The 22,442-nt window shown below is 44.2% G+C and overlaps 1 protein-coding gene across 9 annotated transcripts in view; it reads left to right on the forward strand.

Annotated features, from left to right (window-relative positions):
- APBB2 (amyloid beta precursor protein binding family B member 2) overlaps nucleotides 1–22,442 on the forward strand; it is a 1,135,523-nt gene that overhangs the window by 731,102 nt on the left and 381,979 nt on the right. For 7 of the 9 annotated variants that reach the window (XM_085642196.1, XM_085642193.1, XM_085642198.1 and 4 more), the window contains 3 exons: nucleotides 3,632–3,694; nucleotides 4,119–4,204; nucleotides 9,954–10,014. In XM_085642196.1, the coding sequence (XP_085498322.1) occupies nucleotides 3,632–3,694; nucleotides 4,119–4,204; nucleotides 9,954–10,014 (210 nt within the window). The remainder of the gene's footprint in view (nucleotides 1–3,631; nucleotides 3,695–4,118; nucleotides 4,205–9,953; nucleotides 10,015–22,442) is intronic. The other 2 variants (XM_085642199.1, XM_085642200.1) reach the window with 1 other exon arrangement.

Here is a 22,442-nt window from a genome sequence, read left to right on the forward strand (position 1 = left end):
TTAGATATAACGGTCATCAAACAGGATTAATAATACTGATTATTGTGCCACTCAGGGTTGAGAGCCTCCATGCAAGATTAGCCATATAGAAGACAGTAAGGATTTTCAATAATTGCACACCATAGGTCTCTGCATACTGGCGCGATGTGTGCGCCGCCATCACTGAGACAACCTCCACGCCTTTCACGCCAGACCCACTGCTTTGCCTCTTAGGCTTTGTGAAATACTGCCCAGATGCCACTCGCCGGCTGACTGCGATGCTGCTCATTCTTGCTCGGCATAGGGTATACATGCGCTGGGGTCGGAGGTCTGCGCCTAAGGTTAGCGCTTGGCTTGAAGACGCTTCACGTTGTCAGACACTTCTGTCCGAATTCTGGGACCCGGTGCTGGCCACCTGCTGTCCGATTGACATTTGGGGTCCCCTTATTTCTTATCTCCAGCACTAGAGTGCCTTGCCCTCCGAGGCCTCTTCCGCGCTCCCCGTCGGCACTCTGCCCGCGGCGGCTGTCAGGCGTTTGCTCGCGAGGTGCAGCCTCCCCACCCACACACTTTACTGCTACCTTGCGGCCTCTTTCACCAGCGCTGGGCCTCTCCTGGGCGCTTTCCTCCGCTCTCCCTGCTTCATCTCAGGACATTTCTCCCTGTGTAATGTAATGGGATACTTATGTACGATGGTTCCTATACTGTATGTAACAGATGTGATTCTCCTCTTTAATTGCGGACATTCCGCCTGCATATATTGTAACTTGATGTGCAAGTTTTTTTTAATAAATGTTTTTGAAAACTAAAAAAATAATAATGGCACACCGTACTAGTCTGACTTTATATTGCATAGGGATTGTCCTTGCCTCTTTCTCGTATCCACACGAATTAAGTGCTCTGAGGAGCCTGCCACATTGAATCATAGGTTTATTAGGAGGTATGGAGGCCTGGAGAAGTATATGGGATGCTGGTGCTCTGAGGCTGGCAACAGGGTGTATCCATCTTCCAAGGCATGTGAGGACAAAAATTATGAACAGCTAGCTCCACAGCCTCCCAAAAGGGAAGAAAGACTCTGGAATAATGTCGCTCTGTATGACTGGACACTGTGGCTTATGGAAGGAGATGCTTTCTTGGCATGAGCTGCCACAGGAAATGTGTACTATCAAGCCTTACGACTTCTAAAACTGTCTAATAAATTATGGTTGTGGGAATAGGTTGGTGTACAGATTCAGATGAATAAACTTACAGTTTTGTTCATACATTTCATACAACACTTGACAATGAGAAGGTGCTATACAAAAATCTATTATACTTTGTAAACAGCACAATTAAGGCACTGGTTAGCGACCTCATTACTTTTTCTAATTTGGATTGGTAAAACTATATCTTGCATAAATGTTCAATATTGTATTCTTAGTGTGGCAGGAGCTTGATGGGATTGTGTTCTGTGCGTCTTATTGAGAGCGAAAAGCGAAACATGACAGTATGTAATCATCGTTGTAGCTACCCAAAAACACCTCACTTGGGGAGTAGGAAGCAATTCAAGGCAGGAGGACAAATCTGGTCATCTGGCATTCTCTGCAGGCACAAATAGCCTTGGCATCAAGGCCACCACTATGGCATGTATAGACACTCTGAAGGATGATTTATTCTCAAGCATGTGGCAAAATGATCACATGCAGAAACATCAGTGGACATCAAGAACATTGTGGGCAGAATAGGAGTAAATGAGAAAATAAAATAATGCAACACTATAGCCCATGACATATGGAGTCTCCTGCTAAGTTATTGGAAGAGAAATGCAAGGACTTGGTACCGTTGTCGCAAAATTCAGGTGAGAAATACTGTTGGAGATTTGTCTTGTGGTAAAGTTTGGTTGAATACTGGACAACTCTCGAGCTGCTGAATTGAAGATGAAAAGGGCTTGCATGCAGAAAGCCTAATGAGAGAGCCAAACGTCCCAAATAGTGTGCAATGTCCCAAATAGTGTGCTGGCCACCCTCAACTTTGTCTTGGTGACGGAAAAGATTAATTGACCCTACAGAGAGACAGGTGACTTTACTTTTAAAGGTAACTGGATTATTCTACTCTGGGATTCTTCATAAGTTACCTTACTGAAGCAAAACCATCTGCTGTTGCTAACACTAACCTTTTGTGCTGTATTACATCTCTCCTTTTTCTCCTTCTTTACATATCCTCTCTTTTCCCCACTTTGTATTTCGTTTTTTCTTTACACCTTTCAATTGTAAGAGGGGATATTAACTTGATAATTCCCAGTATTTTCAGCTTCAACTGATATTAAGAGAAACATTGGAGAAGACCGTTGTAGTAGATTAATCAAAGGAGTGTTGCTAGGAAGGGAAATTTTTTTATTTTCATCCCCATAGTCACAAAAGTCGTTTGGAGCTTTCCTATAAAACGTTCAGTACAAAAAAGCAATTAGCATTCCTGTATTTGAGGCACACAACTTTACATGTTCAAACATTCCACGCTTTCAATCCATTAATGGGTACCACCACCCATGCTATCTTTGAATTTGTGAGCTTGAAGGCCCGTCTTACTTTCTCATTCAGCACTGTCAATGAGGGAGGGCAAACAAATGCAATGTGATCGACGAACAGGAGGCATTGGACATGAAGCTGGCTTGGTTACCACTCAGTTGTTTGTCTGTACTCATATGAAGTGGTATTTTCCTACTGCCAGATCGGTCATGCAGGCCTAGAAGTGAGAGTCTTGAAATAGTTACAGAGTGTGTCAAATTTCCCACGAACTACGTTTTAGGCCCTGGAACAGTCTATACACATTTGTTTAACAATTGTGTTTACATTAATTCTAACATACAATAAGTGCAGTAGTGAGCACAAATAAATATATCGAATTATTTTGTTTAGAATGAAAGCAAACATACCAGGGGATAGAGGATGAAATGTGTCACCAGCAGAAAAGTTGACACTGTTAGAGGTGCTAGACTTGTGTCCCATGTACTTGTAAGATGGGGACAGGGCGGGATCGACAAAACAACAAAAACATTGCAGCAGTTGTAATATAATAGTAAAGAGCAATGTGGAAGAAAATGAATGTAGATCGTAGAGAAGAAACCTATTCTTGTAGTTGCCAGTACTGGGGTGGGTTGGAGCAAAGGAGGGACAGACTGTGGGGTGCCACTGTCTTATGGTCTTGCAATATCTAAATGGTGTCAGGGTGGAAAGGGATTGTGATAATTATCTGAAAAGCCAAAGTCAATGAGGTCTGCGCACCCGAGTGTGCAAAGTGAAGAATTGTTTCAAGAAGCACCCCTGCCTCATTTCAGAAGCCATTGGTACAACCAGTGTTTGTATCCCTAATCATTATGTTCGCTGTGGTTAGTTTTAAAGAAACCCCATTGTGTTTTCGTTCCTACCTCATGCTAACCCAACCATTTGCCACCATTGCTTGTGGTAAGGAGTTTTGCAAGTAAATGTGTTGCCCTGCACCCCAATGTCTAACCCCGCTCCCCTATAGCCCCTATAGTGAAATCCCATTGGAAACTAACACAATGAAGTTTGTTTGCTTCCCTTACCCACTCTGTGTACTTGAGTGCTAACACTGTTTTGTGTTTTTTTTCTTTTGTTGGTACGCTTTCTTCGTCTGTGAATAACTGTGTGTCTAGAAACAGCCATGGAGTGATTTTGCGATACTCAATGGGGGAAAGATTAATAGTGACATTTGGAAGGCAAGTATGCAGTCAGTCCTTTGGAACCTTCTACCTGTGCCCTCTGGCTGTTCTGTCCATTCCATGCATGCTTGTGGCTGCTGCACTTTGTGGCGAGCACCTTCCGTGGTACAGATCAATGTGAATGGTGGGATGGTGACTGGGGTGGTAGGCAGCCCGTCCCACGAGCATTCTTGACTGTATTTCTATCGTACTCAACTCAGCTGAGCATTGCAGACACCAGTGCTGGCTAAACTTGCGAGAATGAGTGGCTGTTGGGGTATTTGTGGGAATGCATGCTTTCCTCATTTCAGTAGCAGAACATATATGTACAGTCTTTGCTTGGTTGCATGGAGGGTGGGGAGGTCTCACCTGTGATTCTTGCTATGAATTGAGAAAATAACTGCATAATGTGTTCTGACTACCTGTTGACATTTATTTCTAGGATTTGCACGCAGCCACAGTGAACCCACACCCGAGTTTGAAAGAGTTTGAAGGAGCAACATTGCGCTACGCCTCTTTAAAGCTCCGGTAAGCACGTGCTTAAATGTCCAACATGACATCTTCGTCTGGCACATAAGGGTTCCCAGACAGATAGAGGGTTCCCTGATTACTTGAAGAACTAATGGGCTTGTTGATGACAACCAAAGGAACCCCTATCTGCCAGAACATGTTGTGGGTGTTTTAGCATCCGGTTTATGTGTGCCTTTATTTGCTCTGGACTAACGGTCAAAGTGCATTAAAAAAAAGTATAGGAACTGTGATGCAGCATGCAATGGGGGCTTTATCAGTAAACATGGGGGCTGGGTCAAAGGCGTGGCTGAAAAACAACATATTCTGTACTTTTTTTGGTCTTTCACCATCAGGTAGGTACATATAAAATAAAGCGCAGCTTAAAGGTAAAATAAACAAGCATTTGCAATGCAATAGGTCTAGCTTTAGGAAAGTTTGAGCTTTTTGTATTGTAAATTGACTAATTTTTTATTTGTGTTGGTATTGAAAATATTGAAATTACTAGCTTTCTCATGTACAATGTCAATAGTTTTAACTGTTACAAATGTGACACCTATAGCATTTGTAATGCAATATGTGTTGTATTTACGTGACTTAGATGTATTGATATTACAAATCACAATGGCTTTTAATTTTTGCAAATAATTAATACTTAAATACAAGTTAATGTAAATTATAATGGCAATCGTTAAGTTTGTAAGCGCAGAAAGCGTGCAGGGTAAACTTATTATTTTGATTGTTTGAGACTCCGATCTGGGCAAAGCTGCAAGAAAACACGGCGGGGGAGGGCGGTTGAGAGATAGGCGAGAGGCATGTGTGTGTGGCAAACACTGTTGGGGCGCGTGACATATAGATCTGGGCAAAGCTGCAAAAAAACATATGGTAACTTAAATCCTTAGACGCAGAATTAATGGAGCTCATGTTATCGACCTTAGAAGGATGAAATGGAAATGAGCGCGGCCTATGTTAAGTTTGTAAACGCAGAAAGCGTGCAGGGTAAACCATTTTTTTGGGTTGTGTGAGACGCAGGGGTGCGTGTGATTAGTGCCTGTGTGTTTGAGCAGTGGGGCTGTGTGTGTGAAGTGCCTAAAGTTGCAAGAAAACATATGGTTATTTAAATCCTTAGACGCAGAATTAATGGAGCTAATGTTATCGACCTTAGAAGGATGAAAAGGGAATGAGCGCGGCATATGTTAACTTTGTAAGCGCAGAAAGCGTGCAGGGCAAACTTATTATTTTGGATGTTTGAGACTCCGATCTGGGCAAAGCTGCAAGAAAACACGGAGGGGGGAGGGCGGGGGAGAGATAGGCGAGAGGCATGTGTGTTTGGCAAACACTGGTGGGGCTCAGAGCGTTCTGTTGCTGCCTTGCCTTGTATTTCTATGGTTCCTTAAACCCTTAGAGGCAATTCTTTTATTTTAACTAAAAGGATGGTAGTTAAATGGTGTTTACAGCAGGATGGTCGTTAAATGGTGGCTACGGAGAAGCTGTGTGCTGAAAGGCAAAGAGAACACGGGCATGAAAGTGAAAGCGAGGATGAAAATGGAATGAGTGTGGCAGGATGGCCGTTAAATGGTGGCTACGGAGAAGCTGTGTGCTGAAAGGCAAAGAGAACACGGGCATGAAAGTGAAAGCGAGGATGAAAATGGAATGAGTGTGGCAGGATGGTCGTTAAATGGTGGCTACGGAGAAGCTGAGTGCTGAAAGGCAAAGAGAACACGGGCCAAAGCTGAAAGAAAACACGAGATGCGAGAGGCATGTGTGTGTGGCAAACACTGGTGGGGCTCAGAGCATTCTGTTGCTGCCTTGATGCCTGTGTGTGTAAGCAGTGGGGCTGTGTGTGTGAAGTGCCTAAAGTTGCAAGAAAACATATGGTTATTTAAATCCTTAGATGCAGAATTAATGGAGCTAATGTTATCGACCTTAGAAGGATGAAAAGGGAATGAGCGCGGCATATGTTAACTTTGTAAGCGCAGAAAGCGTGCAGGCCAAACTTATTATTTTGGTTGTTTGATCTGGGCAAAGCTGCAAGAAAACACGGAGGGGGGAGGGCGGGCTGTGTGCTGAAAGGCAAAGAGAACACGGGCATGAAAGTGAAATCGATGGATGGCAATGCGTCCGTGAGACTAGCCCTGTGGTGGGGGAGGGACAGTTGTGAGAGGTGCCATGAGGAAACAATCTCTCGGCATGCTGTGGCGGGGCGGGGAAGGGCATTCCAGGCGGTGGAGTGGACCCTTTGAAGTATGATGTTGAGGCTGTGGCTACACGTGCACGCGCCAGTGGGCAGAAGCGCTTCCACAAACGGATTGCATGGCGGCACGATGCACGTGATTGTGCGCGTGCTCGCCATGCAATCCACTTTTGGGAGCACTTTGATATGCCCCTCTTACTAGAGTCTCGCATAGCGATTGCGTAAACGCAATAGCTAGGCGATACCTAAAAACGATGTTACTCAGTGGAAATGCACTACAGTACATTATAAAACCTCTATTAGTTAATGTACTCCAGAGGTCTGTGTTTGTAACCAGAGAGCCACAGAATTAAATCTTGGTTGGTGCAGTGGAGAATCGTGAGTTTTTAGTGCTACAAGGTCACAGCCTGTGACCGAATGCACTGTGAGTATGTCCAGCTATTATTTTAAACTTGCATTACACACAGTATAAGATAGACTGCCACAAATTGCGCAAAAATGTTTAACACAAAAAGGTGTTTCCTAAATATAGATTTTAGTTATAACTAGACTATACGTAAAGCATTTTCTTTTTACATAACTGTCCCTTCAACACCTCCTCAGGGGTAGTAAGGGCTAGATAAATACAATTACAATTAAAGGCATGCACTCCACAGCTCAGTTGTTAACTCTTTGCACTACCACTCAAAAAGTAAAATCTTTGTCATCACAAAGCGTTGAGTGATTTGGTCAATTAATACCAGTACCAGCTCTCAAGCATCCTTTACATTTGCCTATTACTCTTTACAGTTGCAGAATCCACTCATTGCCCACACTTGCATGTCTTCCAGGCAAGCAGCACCCCTGGCAAGAAGTCTTGTTTCTTGGTTGGCTGTCTCCCCGGCTTCGGTTTTACAACCCAGCAGACTCACTGAATGACACTTCAACCGAAGCATTCAAACTATCGTAATTAACTCTCCCGGGATGGTTCTCTTTTTACAAAAAGTATGGGAATGGTTTTTTATAACTCAAAAAAGTAAGGGTACATTGTGCCTCTCCGATCCCACCCACTTTGACCTCTGTACTGGGCATGCGCAGTTATGTTCCAGAACATACATACAGCATTCCCACCTCATTTGCTTAACCCAGAAACATGCACCTTCTCCTGGGCAAGAATACTACGATGGATATAATCCCATGGAAAACTGTACATTTGATTTCGAGGATGACTCGTACAAGTTTACAGACAGGTACGCACGGTGATAGCTGGATGCCGGGCTGGCCATCCCTTGAAGCTTTCTGTGCATGGGAGGAAGTCTGTTCCATTGATGTGTATGGCTGCATTCATTATTACACAGAACGCGCCTTACCACTCGCAAATGCGAGCCTCTGAACGTTTCAAGAAGAAATGCAAGCAGTGCCTAATTTGTACAGGTTGTTGCTGGTGCTTGGCAGCGGCACTTATTTATTAGCACTGCTACTTAATTGTGACAGTCACCCATATGGGGCCATGGGCCTGTTGTCTCTGCTCAGACTCCCAAATGCATTTACCTTTTTTTTATCTTTATTTATCATTTTTCAAACAGTACCACGTTAGTGACAGGACATGAAATGTGTTGTAGCAGAAACACAGATTAGCTCTATGGAAGAAGGAAGAGCAAAGTGAGCAAGTTGTTCTACACAAGCAGCAATAAAAGTATCCAATTGTGAGCCCATAAAACATCATTCATTGACATATACAACTATTTCGACCATAACAGATCCTGGAGGCAATACACCAAGTTCTGAAGAACATCAGCACTAGCCTAGTAAGAACTGGCTCTGGCCCGCTTAGGCCTTGTCACTGTAAATAAGTGTGCAATGGCTGCCAAATGTCATGGGGCGGGATGTGGGTGGTTGCTATAAAGCATATAGCTTGTTAGTGTTATTGCAGAACACAAGACTTTTAAACCACCCTGCAGCGGTGGGACAGCGGCTAGTGCCACAGCATATCTCAATTTCACTTTTTGCCAGTAAGAGTGTGATCGCTGTGAACTACCGGATCCCCTTTGGGACATTGTGCACGTACCCAGGAGCGCCAGTCCATGTTAGATGTAAAAAATCTGCTTCATCAGCACGGCATTTAGGGCAGGTCGAAGGACGGTTATGATCAATCTTGGCCATAAAACTGGGCGTAATGTATGTGCGTCGGAAAAATTTGAAGTGTATCAGTTTGTGTCTGTGGTTTGGAGAAACTAATTTGGTTTGCTGACAGCAGTAATACCAGACGTCGTCTAGTAAAGGGCGCTGCAGGTCTTCCATCCATGTCCCTCGCAAGCGATTGTCTGCAGCAGGCAGCATAACCAGGCATGCACGGTATAGTTTAGATACCAAGTTTCCACCATCTGTATCCTCTGTGAGGTTTGTGTGGGGATTACATCAGCAGGGGCAATGGGGTATGAAGGAATCCAGGCACACAGAGTGCTTTGGATACGATGTATTAAATCTGTTGGTTGGGGCAAAGCATGTGTCCTCCACCCAGGAGATGGCAAGGCCATCTGGGAAAGCAGTGTGCAAGGCATAGCTCCTCAAAGTGTTTTTGACTTTGGCTTCCGACATGGGGGGTAGCCACCGATTGTCAGAAAGCGGCAAAGCAGGGGAGTACAGCTGCCCCAATCCGAGCAATTGTAGGAGTCGCTGCTCGCCCAGCATGTGGTAGATAGAGGTTGGATATCTGTGGGGTCTAAAGGCAGGCCAGAGGGGAGTATTACATTTAGTTGGGTAATACCAGCATGATCATGTTCGATGCGTTCATGAGGAAGGCGAGCATAACTATGGTACCAGTGAGTGGTACGTGTATTGGCAATGTGCGATCAAATAATAAAGGTGAAAATGAGATACACCAAAGTCACCCTCTCATAGGGGAGAATCAGTGACACACTTGCCTTTTAAAGCTCCTCACGTAATCTTGCGACTTCTTTAATTCCTGTCATACCTCCTCACACAGAGAGTGGACTGCATCTGTGAGCAACACAGTTTTGCTAACCTCTTGGGCTAGAACTAGCTCGCTTCTGTGGGTGCGTTATGTCATTTTTTAAGACCCACAAAGTGTTTCACAGTTCCATATACTTAAAAATCATAATGAAGCAGCGTGTCTGGTGGTTCATCCTTAGAGCTCCAAGAGCCTGTAATAGTCCAAAACGTCTCACTCGTATCAGTGTAATGGTTAGTGGGTGGAAAACCTAGCGTAGGTAGTGTGAGATGTGCTGGCTTCCAGACTGATAAGTTGTGCTCTGACACGTACTTTTTTTTTTTTACAAATCAACCATTGAATACAAGAATTGTATAGCCATGTCTCAAATGTGTGTTTCTAGTGGCTTTGGAGAAAAAAGGCCTAGACAGCAACTGAAATACCTGGAATGCATTTCAACCCAATTGTTTTCTAGACTACCACACCGATTAATAAGTGTTCTTTCTGCGGGTCCAATGATGGCTGGATAGCAGAGTCCAGAGTAAGAAAAGTTTTATGTGATACAACATCCTCGTCAGTTTACACCATTGGTTTTGTGTCTTTAGTTTCTCTTTAGTGAGCTCTTTTGTGTTATCTCTTCCTCCTAGAAATGTCCCTCAGTCAGATGCAGATGAGTCGTGCAGGATTAACAGTGACCCAGAAGCCAAGGTGAGTGAGTGTTCCAGTTTCTCTAGTCAGTTAATAGATGCACTTTGGTTTTCAATTCTGAATTATCATCATATTTGGGTGGGCGCTGATATTTCTTTAGCATTCTGCCACAGTTTTGTTGTGCTTCCTCCTGATCATGTTATTGTCAGGCCCTATGTGCATATTCTGAAGTGTGTCCTTAAAAATCTAGAGCTGAATTATGTGAATGTTGACCTCGGTTGTTGAGGCTCTGCCCACCATGCTTTGGAAGTGTTAAATTAGCTTATGTTTTTATATTCACAAAATTTCATTGGTGTTTTGTTGCAGTGATTGACACTTCTCAACCTTGCTTTATGTAAACATCCTGATTTATTTTTGGTGATGTTAAATGAATTCAGATGTTGATTGACACTCTGGAAACGAAGCATTACTTTCCATATCATCTCCATTCATTCTTCCAAATTACGTCTTTTGTTTTGATATCCTTGACATCCAGCGTTGTGTCTTCACTCCTCTTCATTGTACACCACTCGTTGCTTTGTAATCAGGATCACGCTATACAAATCCCCCTTCAGTTTCTGCGTGGTCAGAGAAAGGATGTCGTCTCGTTTTTGTACCTTCGGTGGTATATCACACTTATTTCAGACTATGAAATCAGGAACTAATTTACTTTAGTGTTTTGTGACACTTACCTCAACTTAAGTGATTTAGAACACTCACCTCATACAAAATTGTGTGTAGGCGCAGCAGGGACTTGTGGGCGAGATTAAAGACGCCATCAGAATAGTCAACTCTTTAGACTCTTTCTGAAAGACCAGAATGAATGGTTTTCCCACAAATGGTGGAGAGCTGGAGGATGTTCGTGAGTGAGGAGAGATAGCCTTCAGTCTCCTTGAGACTTACAATTAGTGACGGGGACTGTTAGGAGTAAATGTTTCCCCAATTGGAGTGATTGAGTAAGTAGAAATCTTTTGGGCAAAGTAGGTTGGTCCTGCACCATGAAGCTCAGGATAGGTGCAGCCTTACTTGCAGAAATAAGCTAGAGATAGAGGACGGATCTCGCAAATATGAAGGAGTCTTGGAGATTAGCAGTACCCATTTACTATGGGAATTAACTTTTCTATACTCTACTCCAGCATTCCTTTCATTCGAATTTCAAATTTTTGGGATGGAATACTAAGCATAAAAATAAAACTGGCAATTGGCTACAGGATAGAACAATAAGAGAGACCAAAAGTGATGGCTCGAAATATGTAAATGAATGTGAACCTCCGAGCATATTCATTCTTTCGTTTTTAGCGGTCTGTGCTATTACACACATATAAGGGCACACACAGCACCCCTACATCATGCTAATCAGCCATGACAAGCCCAAAAGAGACATTCCAGTCTGAACAGCTATGTCGTCTTCTCTTTGACTAGGAGCATAAACATCTCCAGATGCATTTTTAGATCTCTGGGTCCTTATTACCGAGGAGCAGCTTAAACCCATGGCACAGCAAGATCTGGACATACATCTGACCACATCCAAACCCACTTTACTGAGGCACAAACACAGAGAAAGAGATGTATGGGAATACTGTCTTCTAAAGGCACATACAGGCTATGTTGAAATGGAATGCACACAGAGTAACTATTTGTATTGTGGATTGAATCAAGTGTTTACATCAATGACTTTTTGTGGTCAGTAGTTGGGTCCATGCTAGACTACATCTGTCATCAGGAACGACTTCCAAAGACATCTACTATAGAATACGCAGCCAGAGATGAATGCTTAGAGTGCATATGGAGGAACCTGCTTGGTCTGTCCAATATTTTCTCTGATTACCATGTCCTTGTTAAGCTGAACATTTTGTCTTGACTGTGGTCGATTGACATGGATAACTTCTGGGAAGGGTATCACCTGTAGTTAGATGTTTTGAAAGATGTAAGATACAGTACCAGATAAGAACAAGCATTTGCAACGCAATAGGTCTCGCATTATAAAAGTGTGAGCTGTTGGCATTGCTAATAATAATACAACACTAGCTATTGGCATTGTAAATGATGCCATTTATTTATGTGTTTGTTTTATAAAATAGATCAAAAAGGCTACTTCTGTCATTACATCTAGATATAAAATCCAGCAAGTAACATTACACTTACAACAAACCAGTACTATCGGTTTTGCCAATGGGTGTTAGTTGCATAACATGAATAAGCAACAACCATGGCTTTGAAGTATTAGAATACTGAAAATGCTTTAGTTCGGAAATGGCGGGAATGTGAAAGACTGTAACGAGTCTTTAAAGTTACATCAAAGGCAGTGAAGGGTGGTACTGCTGCAGAGCTAAGATTATTTTTTGCATTCTGATGGTGTGGGTAAAAATGGAGAGCCCGATAGTGTCCTGTCTCAGCACCTGCTTTTTATAACTGCGGGTGCTGAGCCCTAGCAAGACCTGGCCCACTTAAAGCCATGGGGTACACATCACACCATACTGCACAAACAGTCCTGAGCATGAGAGCGCTCGCTGGCAGACTCCTACGGCCCTCTGAGAAGAAATAGGCATAACACCGTACTAGGAGATAAGAAAGACACCGTACTACGCAAGCACAGTGTGCGGTAGGGGTCATGCGTGTGCTTATGTAGTGAGGGTTAATGCGTGTGCTTGTGTAGTGCGGGGTCATGCCTGTGTAGTATGGCGTCATGTGTGTGCTTGTATAGTATGGCGTCATGCGTGTGCTTGTGTAGTGAAGGGTCATGCGTACCTCCTCTCGGAACCTGTGGGAGTCTGCCAGCGCTCTGCAGGGCTCACGAGAGGTAATACCCTGTAATATACCTAGGTGTGGTACTTTCCAGCAGCCACTGGGCAGTCAGCGGGTACGTATAAGGGTTTTCCCTCAGATTCCCCCGGATGTCTGCCAGCGCTGTGCCGGCCCAGCGATAGCCAGAGTGTCGGGGGCGTCTACCAGAGATTAAGAGCCCCCGTGTCGTCTGGTGGGAGGCATGCCTCTCCAGAGGGCCCTGGGTGCCCGCCAGCACTCTGCTGTACTCACGGCCTTCCCGCCATGCTCCGCTGTGCCAAGGTAAACTTCAGTTTCAGCCTGTGGTCTCTGGCTGGCTCCCAACTGGCCCAGCTCTGGGCGGGAGGAGGGGCCACCATGGAGTGTACGTAGTGTGATTAATGAACTACCAACAGATCCGCACCAACAGCCCTGCTCCCTGCCACACATTCTCCACTGCAGCCACTGAAATATTGCCGGACTTATGGCTGGTATAAGAGAAGCTGTTCTGCTCATTCGAACTTTTCAGCCTATGTTATCTGCCCTGCTCACTTAGCGGGGAATGCCATGAGGGCCAGGCCTTCTTGGCGCTACAGGAGTGTAGTGGGGTGTTTTTTGTTCCTCGAGCGGTTTAGCAGCCTGTCACGTTCCTCAAGCAGAAGGCCACACAACAACACAAACTGACTGACATATTATCCAAGCTCTCCAGCTTGTGTCTTTATATCTATCCTATTAAAAACTGGAAGGGAGTATAAGTTGTGTGTACAGCGTTCCTTCACCACCAGTCACCGCTGCGCTCTGAATCATGAATTGTTTTTCGCGTGGTAGGAAACAAGGGGAGTACAAAAGAACAACCTCTCAACCGATTGTTTTGTCCTGCGCTTTGCAGCTGTTTTTATTGTCATTTTTTGCACGGTTGTTGTTTACGCCAATGAGAGCTGTTTACTTCTCAGTCCACATCATACATAGCCTTGCTGCCACTGAATAGGTAACCAGCGCAAGATTTTTTTTTAACTCGCGTGCCTACCATCTTTTCCGGGCATCATTGCTCAACACCTTAAGACAATAATTGTCGTTGGCCCCTGGCAGCTGGCACGGCTCACTGTGTTGGCTAGGCTTCCTTGGCTGAGCGGCCCATTTCCAAGCAGTGCGCGTGTTTCCAGAGAGATGCTGCTGTGTACATGGCCTGCTGCTGGTCTCTGTACAAGGCTTCCTCTGGTTTATGGCCGGGTCCAGCGCCAGGCTCGCGGGGGCTTCTGGGTCGACAGAAATTAATTCAGAAACACTTAACGCCAGGCTGGCCTCCACAGAGCCCAGGCAAGGAGGCGCGGCCATGAGCCAACATGAAGGCAAAGAATGAAACCAACAAGGAGCCACAGCCTGGAACCAACATGGAGCCACAGCATGGAGGCACTGTGCAAAAACTACATGGAGGCACAGGGTGCACCCAAAATGGAGACATAGAGGGTAGCAAGCCGACATGGAGGCAAAGGGCGAAATCATCTTGGAGCAGAGATCTTCAAATTGGGGGGCTTCAGCTGATCCCAGGGGGGGCTCCAGGCTCTGGCCAAAAAAAGCATCAAGCTTTGTAATGGGCCATTACTAACATCTTGTGTCATTTATATCTTAGCTGGGAGTATGTGTCAAAAGGGAAGGGACCTTCAAATTCGCAAGCCACATACCGTGGATACTTTTAATAAATATAATTGAATAGAATGACTGAAAAGTTCTGAGGGGGGCTGATGATTTTTTTTACTTCCGCTGGTGGGGTGGTTCCAGGCTTTGCCGCCGGACCGTAAGAGGGGGGCTACCGACGAAATCCAGTGTTTGCCACCCCGCGCGGCCGCTGGTAAGAGCTGGGGGGTGTTGCTACCGCCCCCAAAACTCGTGCCGCCTGGGGCACACGAGCGCCCGTCCCCCCGCCCCCACCATTGCTATGCCACTGAGAGGTGGATCAACACGGGAGCATTCCATGGAATTAAAATGAACACACAGAATAGAATCAATATGGAGGCACAGAGTGAAACTTACATGAAGGTACAATTTGGAACCAACATTGAGGCACTGCGTAGAACCATCATGGAGACCGGGAGAAGCATGGAGTAAAACAGATATGAAGGAATCAAGTGAAACCGATATGAAGAGAGCGTGGGACCAACGTAGAGGCCTTTAGAGAACCCACTATAAAGGCACCGGAAAAAAACATATAGAGGTGCAGGTTGGAACGAACTGGAGAGCAACAAGGAGCAAATATTATTGCACAATATCAAACTAAAATGGAGACATGGACAAGAAACAACATGGGGTACAGAGCAGAACCAATATGGAGGCACTAGACAGTACCGTAAAGAAAAAAACCCATTTAACAGAACACCCTCACCTGCACAGCTCCAGATTCTTATCTACACCAGAGCCAGGGCTCAAGTCCTAAACAAGCAGCACTGAAAGCGATCGCTTTCGCCATCGCTATTGTAAAAAAAAAAACGCCCGTGAGTGGTGCGCGCACGCCACTGCGAGCCTTATGTCTTCAATTATCGCGCCTGTGTCTGGGCACGATAATTGAAGACATATGGGCTTTGGTGTGCGTAACAGACACCAATAGGCCATGGTCAGAGCAACGCGACCGCCTATGGCCTATTGCGTGTTCTGTTACAAAACAACACGCACTCCAAGCCCAATCAGAGAAGACCATAGGAAATGAACAGGCACGAGCGTGTTCATTTCCAGGGTCCATTTCTAAAACCCTGTCATAAGGACTCTCGCTGCGCGAACACTGCTGCGCAGTTTAACGCTAGGTGCGAGACCTAAAAAGGGGTAGGAAGCCCCCAAAGCCTTGTGCTCCCACTTATTAGCCAAGATACGTTAAGCAAGTAGGATTTTCTTTTTTTGTGCATGCATGTATCTCGGATGCTACCGGAGTAGGACTCTCTATCCCAGTGATTGAGTATGCAGAAGCAGAATGTAAACACCTGGAATTTATTTTTAAAAAACAATGGTTATAGTAAGATTATTTATCACATTATTATGAATAACCCAGATTAATATAATATGAGCACTTTGTGCAGTTTTTTTGTGTGCGATAGGCTTTATTCTGATGTTCAGGGAAACAGCCAATACATGTTTTGTCCCTTACTTGGCAAGCAGACCTGGAGCTTTTTCAAGGCTTGTTTGTGAAACAACTCCAATATTAGAGTTGTTGTGATCCAATAGAAACAGAAGTACATAAACAAGAATGGACCTTTCTTACTCATGGTCCTACATGTGTCAGAAAATTGATGTGTCACGTGTCTAGATGTTTTCTTTAATATGATGTCGGTAGAGTTAGAGCCAGCAGATTGACTGCAATTAACTTCACAGCGCTACTGCGCCACTTTCCATGATTACATTGACCGCCTACTGCCTTGCAGAGTATCTGCAATGAACCTTCTATTTTTCCCTGCTTGGCAGCCCAACCACCCGCTGTCAGCTTGAACTCTACCGACGCCCCATTAAAAAAAATATTTAGACGTGATGCCTCCATTTTCTGGCGCATATATGACCATTAGTGCCAGACGTCCTTGTCAGTTTAGGAATCCGGATTCTGTTGGATGATTGCAAACCTAATCCTATAGTTGTTCTACTAACAAACCTTGAAAACGCCCAAGCCATGTACACCAAGTAAGGGGCAATACATGTGCTGGTGGTCAAACCTGAACATCAGAATAAAACCTTTCAAACAAGAAAAGCTGCTCAAAGTCCTCATATTTTATGCATCTGGATTATTTCTACCAATGAGATATTCAATCATATTATAGCCATTGGCTTTATAAGTCCCAGGTGTCTGCGTTCTCTTAATGTATACACATTACTAGGCAAATCCGGTGGGAGGAGTTATTTTTCCGCAAGCAAAGTGACTTATTCCTTGTTCCTACCCCTAGCATCTGGGCCAAAAGGCACCTTCCTTTTGGTTTAATTTATAAGTTTATGATCTGAGTTCTTACCTATCACTTATTTCCAACTCTTGATACTGGCTTTCATGAATTTATACTATTCTGATTCCCGTGACAATACAATCGTTCTTTAAATCTTGTGGTAGTTTTTTTTGTTTGCAACTCTTCAAATCACTCCTCCAAACTAGTCCCCAGTTTGCCTGGAGTCTTTCAGTAAGTGGTGCCCTCGTCATCGTGTTTGCTGCTGCCCACCTGTCTTTTTTGATTTCTCAATATTCCAATGACCACACTTGCTGGCGCTGTTATGTCTGCATTCCTCCCTCTTGCTGGAACTCTTTCAAAGCCGAACAGTGTAAGCTATTGGGCATCAGCATATTTTGGGTCAGCGAGTTTCGTTTTAGGGAAAAAAATACATACTGGATTTCAGTGTTTTAATCAGCCATAAAAGCCAATTGTGTAAGGTCAGAACAAAACACATTAGACCAGCAGTATAGTTCTGAGAATAAAAGCTATTTTATTGCCTTTTGTAGCCAACATTGCACCTGTGGTTTCAACAATACATTTACATATTCCATATCATTTGCCCCCTATCTCATATTGCATAGATTTTACTGCATAATAAACCTGCGTCTTCAACAACATAGGAAGATTAGCTTAGAGCCACTGTCCAGTCTGCATCCGTACAGGCATTATCCCCCTCCCAACCTTTCCTCTAAAACCCCTCACCCTCCCCTGCGCTGCTGTTTCCTATGATATCATGCTACATCTTTCTGAGTTGCACTGTGATCATGTATCCTGTACATCTGTAACATGGGGGCTCGCCCTACCGATCTTGGGGATCCTTTCCATTAATTGCTTCCTCCTCTTAACCTCCCCCGAGCCAGAAAGGTCAATCACACTCCTCAGTCCTTTATATGCATCACATGTCTTCTCCACCAATACGTTCTTAAATGTCTTTCCACACACTCTTGCTTCATGTATAACCCTCTCAGCCAGCCAAACAAGAGGGAGAAGCATAGACCCATTCGCCTTCTCAACCATTCAATTCCTTCAAAAAAAACAGGACAAGTTTTCTACCTATTATACTTATGTTCCTAAAAAAACAATTTTTTCATGTCAAAAGTGACAGTGACCAGGAGCCCACCGGATGTTTTAAAATCATCCTCACTCACCTACCTAGTAGGTGACGTACTTCATCATTGGGTTCCTACCTTGGTTACTGAATTCTTCCTGGGTGTGCTGTGATGCCTGATTACAGCGGTTCTGGGTTTTGTGTTGGGGGGGGGGGGGAGGGGAGGGGGCGGAGAGAGAGACACAAAGTGAAGAGATGATTTTAAAATTTGCTTGAGATTTCCTCTTTCAAGTCTTGATTTTATTTGTTGAATTCTCAGTCATAGTTAAAAACAATGGTGGATAGATGTAGGATAATTAGTTACTCCCACTTATCCTAAATGTGGTCTACATGTTTCAGCCATCTTCATGTGCCTCTCAGGGTCAATGTGGCTTTCATCAGGACCAAAATTTGATGATCAGCATACATACTAAGGCATGTAAGTGAGGGGTGCCTGTAGTAGATACTTACACACCCCCGAATTCTTTTGAAGACAATGCCTCTTGTCTCGTGTCTTGTAAGACAAAATGGTATAGAAAAAAGTAGAAATTAAAAACATATAGTTAGTTTCTTATGGAGTCTGGTAAGTTAATTACTTCCTGATACTCGTTACTTTAAAGTTGTATATTTTATATATCATTGTAGTATAATGTACTGTGATACCGCACATTGTTTGTGAAAGAGGTTCACATTCTTATTGAACCTATGAGTGTTCACACGAAAACCAACAAAAGAATAGAGCGCTTGACATTTGCTTCTTTTCAGCAGAGTAACCGTCTGGTTGTGCTTTATTCACACACAACCTGGGTGAGTGAAATAAACGCGCCATTTCCCCTGCTCATTCCATAGGGATATCTTACCACTGTTACTCCTTACTTTAAAATTGCATTTTCATATTGTCATGCACTGTGATGTAAATTATTATTGTGAAGGTCTTTCACAATCCCTACGTACATGTAAAAACAGCCTCATTTATAGTTTTGTGTACTTTGATTGAGTAATTTTGTGTGATAAAGGTTTACATCCTTTCATATCATGCAGGTGTCGGCCACAGTCAACATACAAAAAAACGATGTTTGACATTTCCTTCATTTTGTGAAGATAGAGTGAACGTGCCTTATTTCTCTCGCCCCGAATGACGCGCGCTTGCCCTAGTTAATTAAAAGAGGTATCTCACCACAGGCAGTGTATATCTAGTTTGTGTTGGCGAGCGACGTAACTTCAATTTTATTAGGTGATTTTTATTATTCTTACTCAGTGTGGTATATTGAGTTTGCACCGTCATGTCGCGAGGCAAGTTTATATAAAAGAAATCAAAGTAACTAACTTATCGTTATTTGGCTTCTTGCTCCCTCGTAAACTGCGAGGGGGTGGACCCTGTAATCACACTCTGCGGACAGTGAGAAAGTTGTTATTAGACAGTGTGTGCTTCTCTCAATTCCCCAATATTCATGCTCTCCATTACACTTATATTGTCGCGGTGCCTCACCCGCTCCTGAACCTTCCGCGGCAGTGCCGTATGTGGTGTACGAGCTGCACCTTTAAATAGAGGATTAAGTCTTCCTAATTTCCTGTTTTACGTTGAACGCCATGATTGGCCCTTTCCTGAAAATGCACACTGTGGTTGGAACAATCAGGCAGTGTACCCTCTGAAGGGGAACAACCCCATGGATGTGCCATACCAGATAATTCACGGGGAGGCCAGACACAGAGGCAAGTCAGTGGTCTAGCTTTGCATTAAAGCCATAACTTGAGCCACACTGGCAAAAAATCAACATGTGCATACCCGACCTGGGTGGTGAGGCGGGGGTGTGGAGGGGATGAAAAAAGTTTTTTAAAAAACAAAAAGCCTCTTTCATCCTCTTCTTCCTGCCTCCGGTCCCAGCAGGATGCAGGAAGCAGCCTCCCCATAGTAGCCAATCACAACACTGCAATGCAGTGTTGTGATTGGTCTGAGCGCCATGGATCGGCGCTCAGCCAGGGAATAGGGGCTTGGGCATGTTCTCCATGCAGGCTGTAGTGCAGCCTGCATGGATAAGATGCGAAGTGCGCATGACTGTTTGGCCGGCCCAAAGGGTCCCGTCAAACTGTCATGTGCACTTAGGAGTGGGCAAACCTCTCCTCCCCTGCTGCTCGGTCATCAGACCAGCCCTGCCCCGAAAGCTGCCACAGCAGAAGGAAACATAAAATGATAATAACGCAATTTCTTATCATTTTATGTTTCCTTTACTTCACTCCTGTGGGGCGATGCTTTCCTCCGCTTTAGCTTGCGTCTAAAAGCCAAAGCTAGTTTCTTACTTATTAGGCCTACTTGGCAAGGCGCTGCTTGGGCCACAGATTAGTACTTAATTTGTAAAAAAAAAAATAATAATAAAAATACGTGCCAGAGGCCATTGCAGCTTGCACCACCCATTGCCCCCAGTAGCTCTGCCTATGACAGTCCATCACAGCTAACCATCACACGCATACAAGTGGGACAATTCTGATTTTAAATATAATTAAACAAGCATTGGCATAGCCAATAGGTCTCGCCTTTGGGACCTTATAAGTTTTTAGCCATGCAACACTTGATGTTGTTGCACCAAGGGTATTGTGCTGGATAACTAAAAATGTATAAGGTCCCAAAGACAAGACCTATTGGCTATGCAATGTCTTTTTCCTTAGTTACAACTTTTCAGGCAGAACTTAGCCACCTATCGTTCTTCAGAAGACATGAAATGGAACTGTTTCAATATCTACCCATTTAAAGCTTGAGATACAGTGACCAAGTAATGCTTAATATGAGATAATGCTTTTTCTTATAAACTCTGATCGCCCTCAAACCCATCTCTTAGAGATTATTATTGCTTTCTCACAAACTAGTGATATCCATTTCTCCAACATACGAACCAAGTGCTTGCATTGTATATGTGACACAGCTAGTTCTGTGTTTTGTAAGGAATCATATTGCATGCTGAACAATTTACTCATATACTAATAATGCTGATTTAACAGTCGTGTAGCAAGGATATCATGGGCCCCAACACAAGCATGTGTAGTGAGCCACAGTGCCACCCAGATGGGTAGCAAAAATATTCATAATTGGAGTGGAGGGCACCCCTACGATCCCTTGGCCCCTGTGCCATTGTACCTCCTGCACTAATTATGCCATAGCACTGAAATTGATGAGGTTCAACTCCCACAATACAGGGTTGTTGGTTAAGAAATCCAAGGCTGGGTGTGCTGTACAACACATCTGACCCCTAACTAGGTATGCTTCTAAAACAATTTACGAAGTGGACACAGACTTAGCGCAGTGCCACCTCAACCAAGGACCAATGTAGATGATTCCCTGTGTCCTGAACACCTACGTCTTGACCTTGCCTCGAGGCGAGGGAGGGTACAAACTTTGCTCGAAACATATCAACATGTCATTAGCTCACTAAATTTTCCACCCTGGCCTTTCATTTAACAACTGTGCCTTCTAGGAGATGCAGTTTTGTTTGTTTGATTTGAAGCAATTGTCACAACATACTTCATAATTGAAATTATAGGAGTGATAGATATTAGAAAGTGATTGATGACGTAGCCGTAGAAAACACGGGCGTTGTTTGCAAATTCTGAAATGAAACCATTTTAAAGGCATCCTCCGATCCAGCGGACTGCTCGTAAGCTAAAAGTTCCAAATGTCTGAATTGTGATAGAACGGGGAGTTACTGTAGTTACAACATTTTTATCTAATTGTAGTTGTAATGCAGTTTAATTAAGTTTGATTAAATTAACACACCTGATACCAAACAAAAAAAATCAGTGACTTGAAAGACAGGGTTTTGACACGTTTACGCTTGCGTATTTTGGCACCTTCATTCACCTCACTGGGGAGGCTTCGGTTGAGTGGGGAGTCTGTGGAGGGTGAGGGGGCTGACGCCCTGTGAAGAGCTCACACGCACAGAGCACTTTAACATGACATTTGGCGGCCGCTGAAAGGCTCCCCTGGATGTTCTGGGAAACAACGTCATCACCACCTTCAGTGAGGCGATGGTCCGTGCCGGTCAGAGCCGTCTCTCACCGCCCCGGACTGGACGCAGCGCACATATAGGGAGAGGTCGGAGGCCATCTGGCAGGAAGGGACGACAAGCTGCGACTGTGCTAACGATGGGAAGAGCTCACTCACCTAAGAGCTGGGGCGCAAGGGTATATTGAAAGATGGTCCGTTCACATTATCGAGGCCTTCTGAGAGCCTGAATGCTATGATGAGTAACGCAGGCTTGGAAGGGTTCAAATTACCTCAGATGTATTTACTTTAGGGGGAGTACATTGCAACATGAGGAGGGGTGGAAGGAAAGCGAACAGCAGAACACACAGAATGGACAATTTGGATGTAATCGAACAATGTCAGGTGAAAACAATACATGTTTGCATTTTGTGGAGTGTTTCTACTTTTAAAAAAATCTACCAATATCACTTTTGTGATCGCTATTTATACTGGGAGAATATGTGGTCTAGCGGCTAGAGCTGCAAACATGCAACTGGGTAACTAGGTTCAACAAACCCTCTTACACTGAATCATTAAGACCACACATTTGAACGGACGGGCACGCGCAAGAAAAACAAGCAGCAGCTAAACACGCGAGTGGAGCGCGCCGCGCGCGTTGCACTAATTAACG

The sequence above is a fragment of the Triturus cristatus genome, chromosome 2_2 (genome assembly GCF_964204655.1).
Source record: "Triturus cristatus chromosome 2_2, aTriCri1.1, whole genome shotgun sequence".
NCBI lineage: Eukaryota > Metazoa > Chordata > Amphibia > Caudata > Salamandridae > Triturus > Triturus cristatus.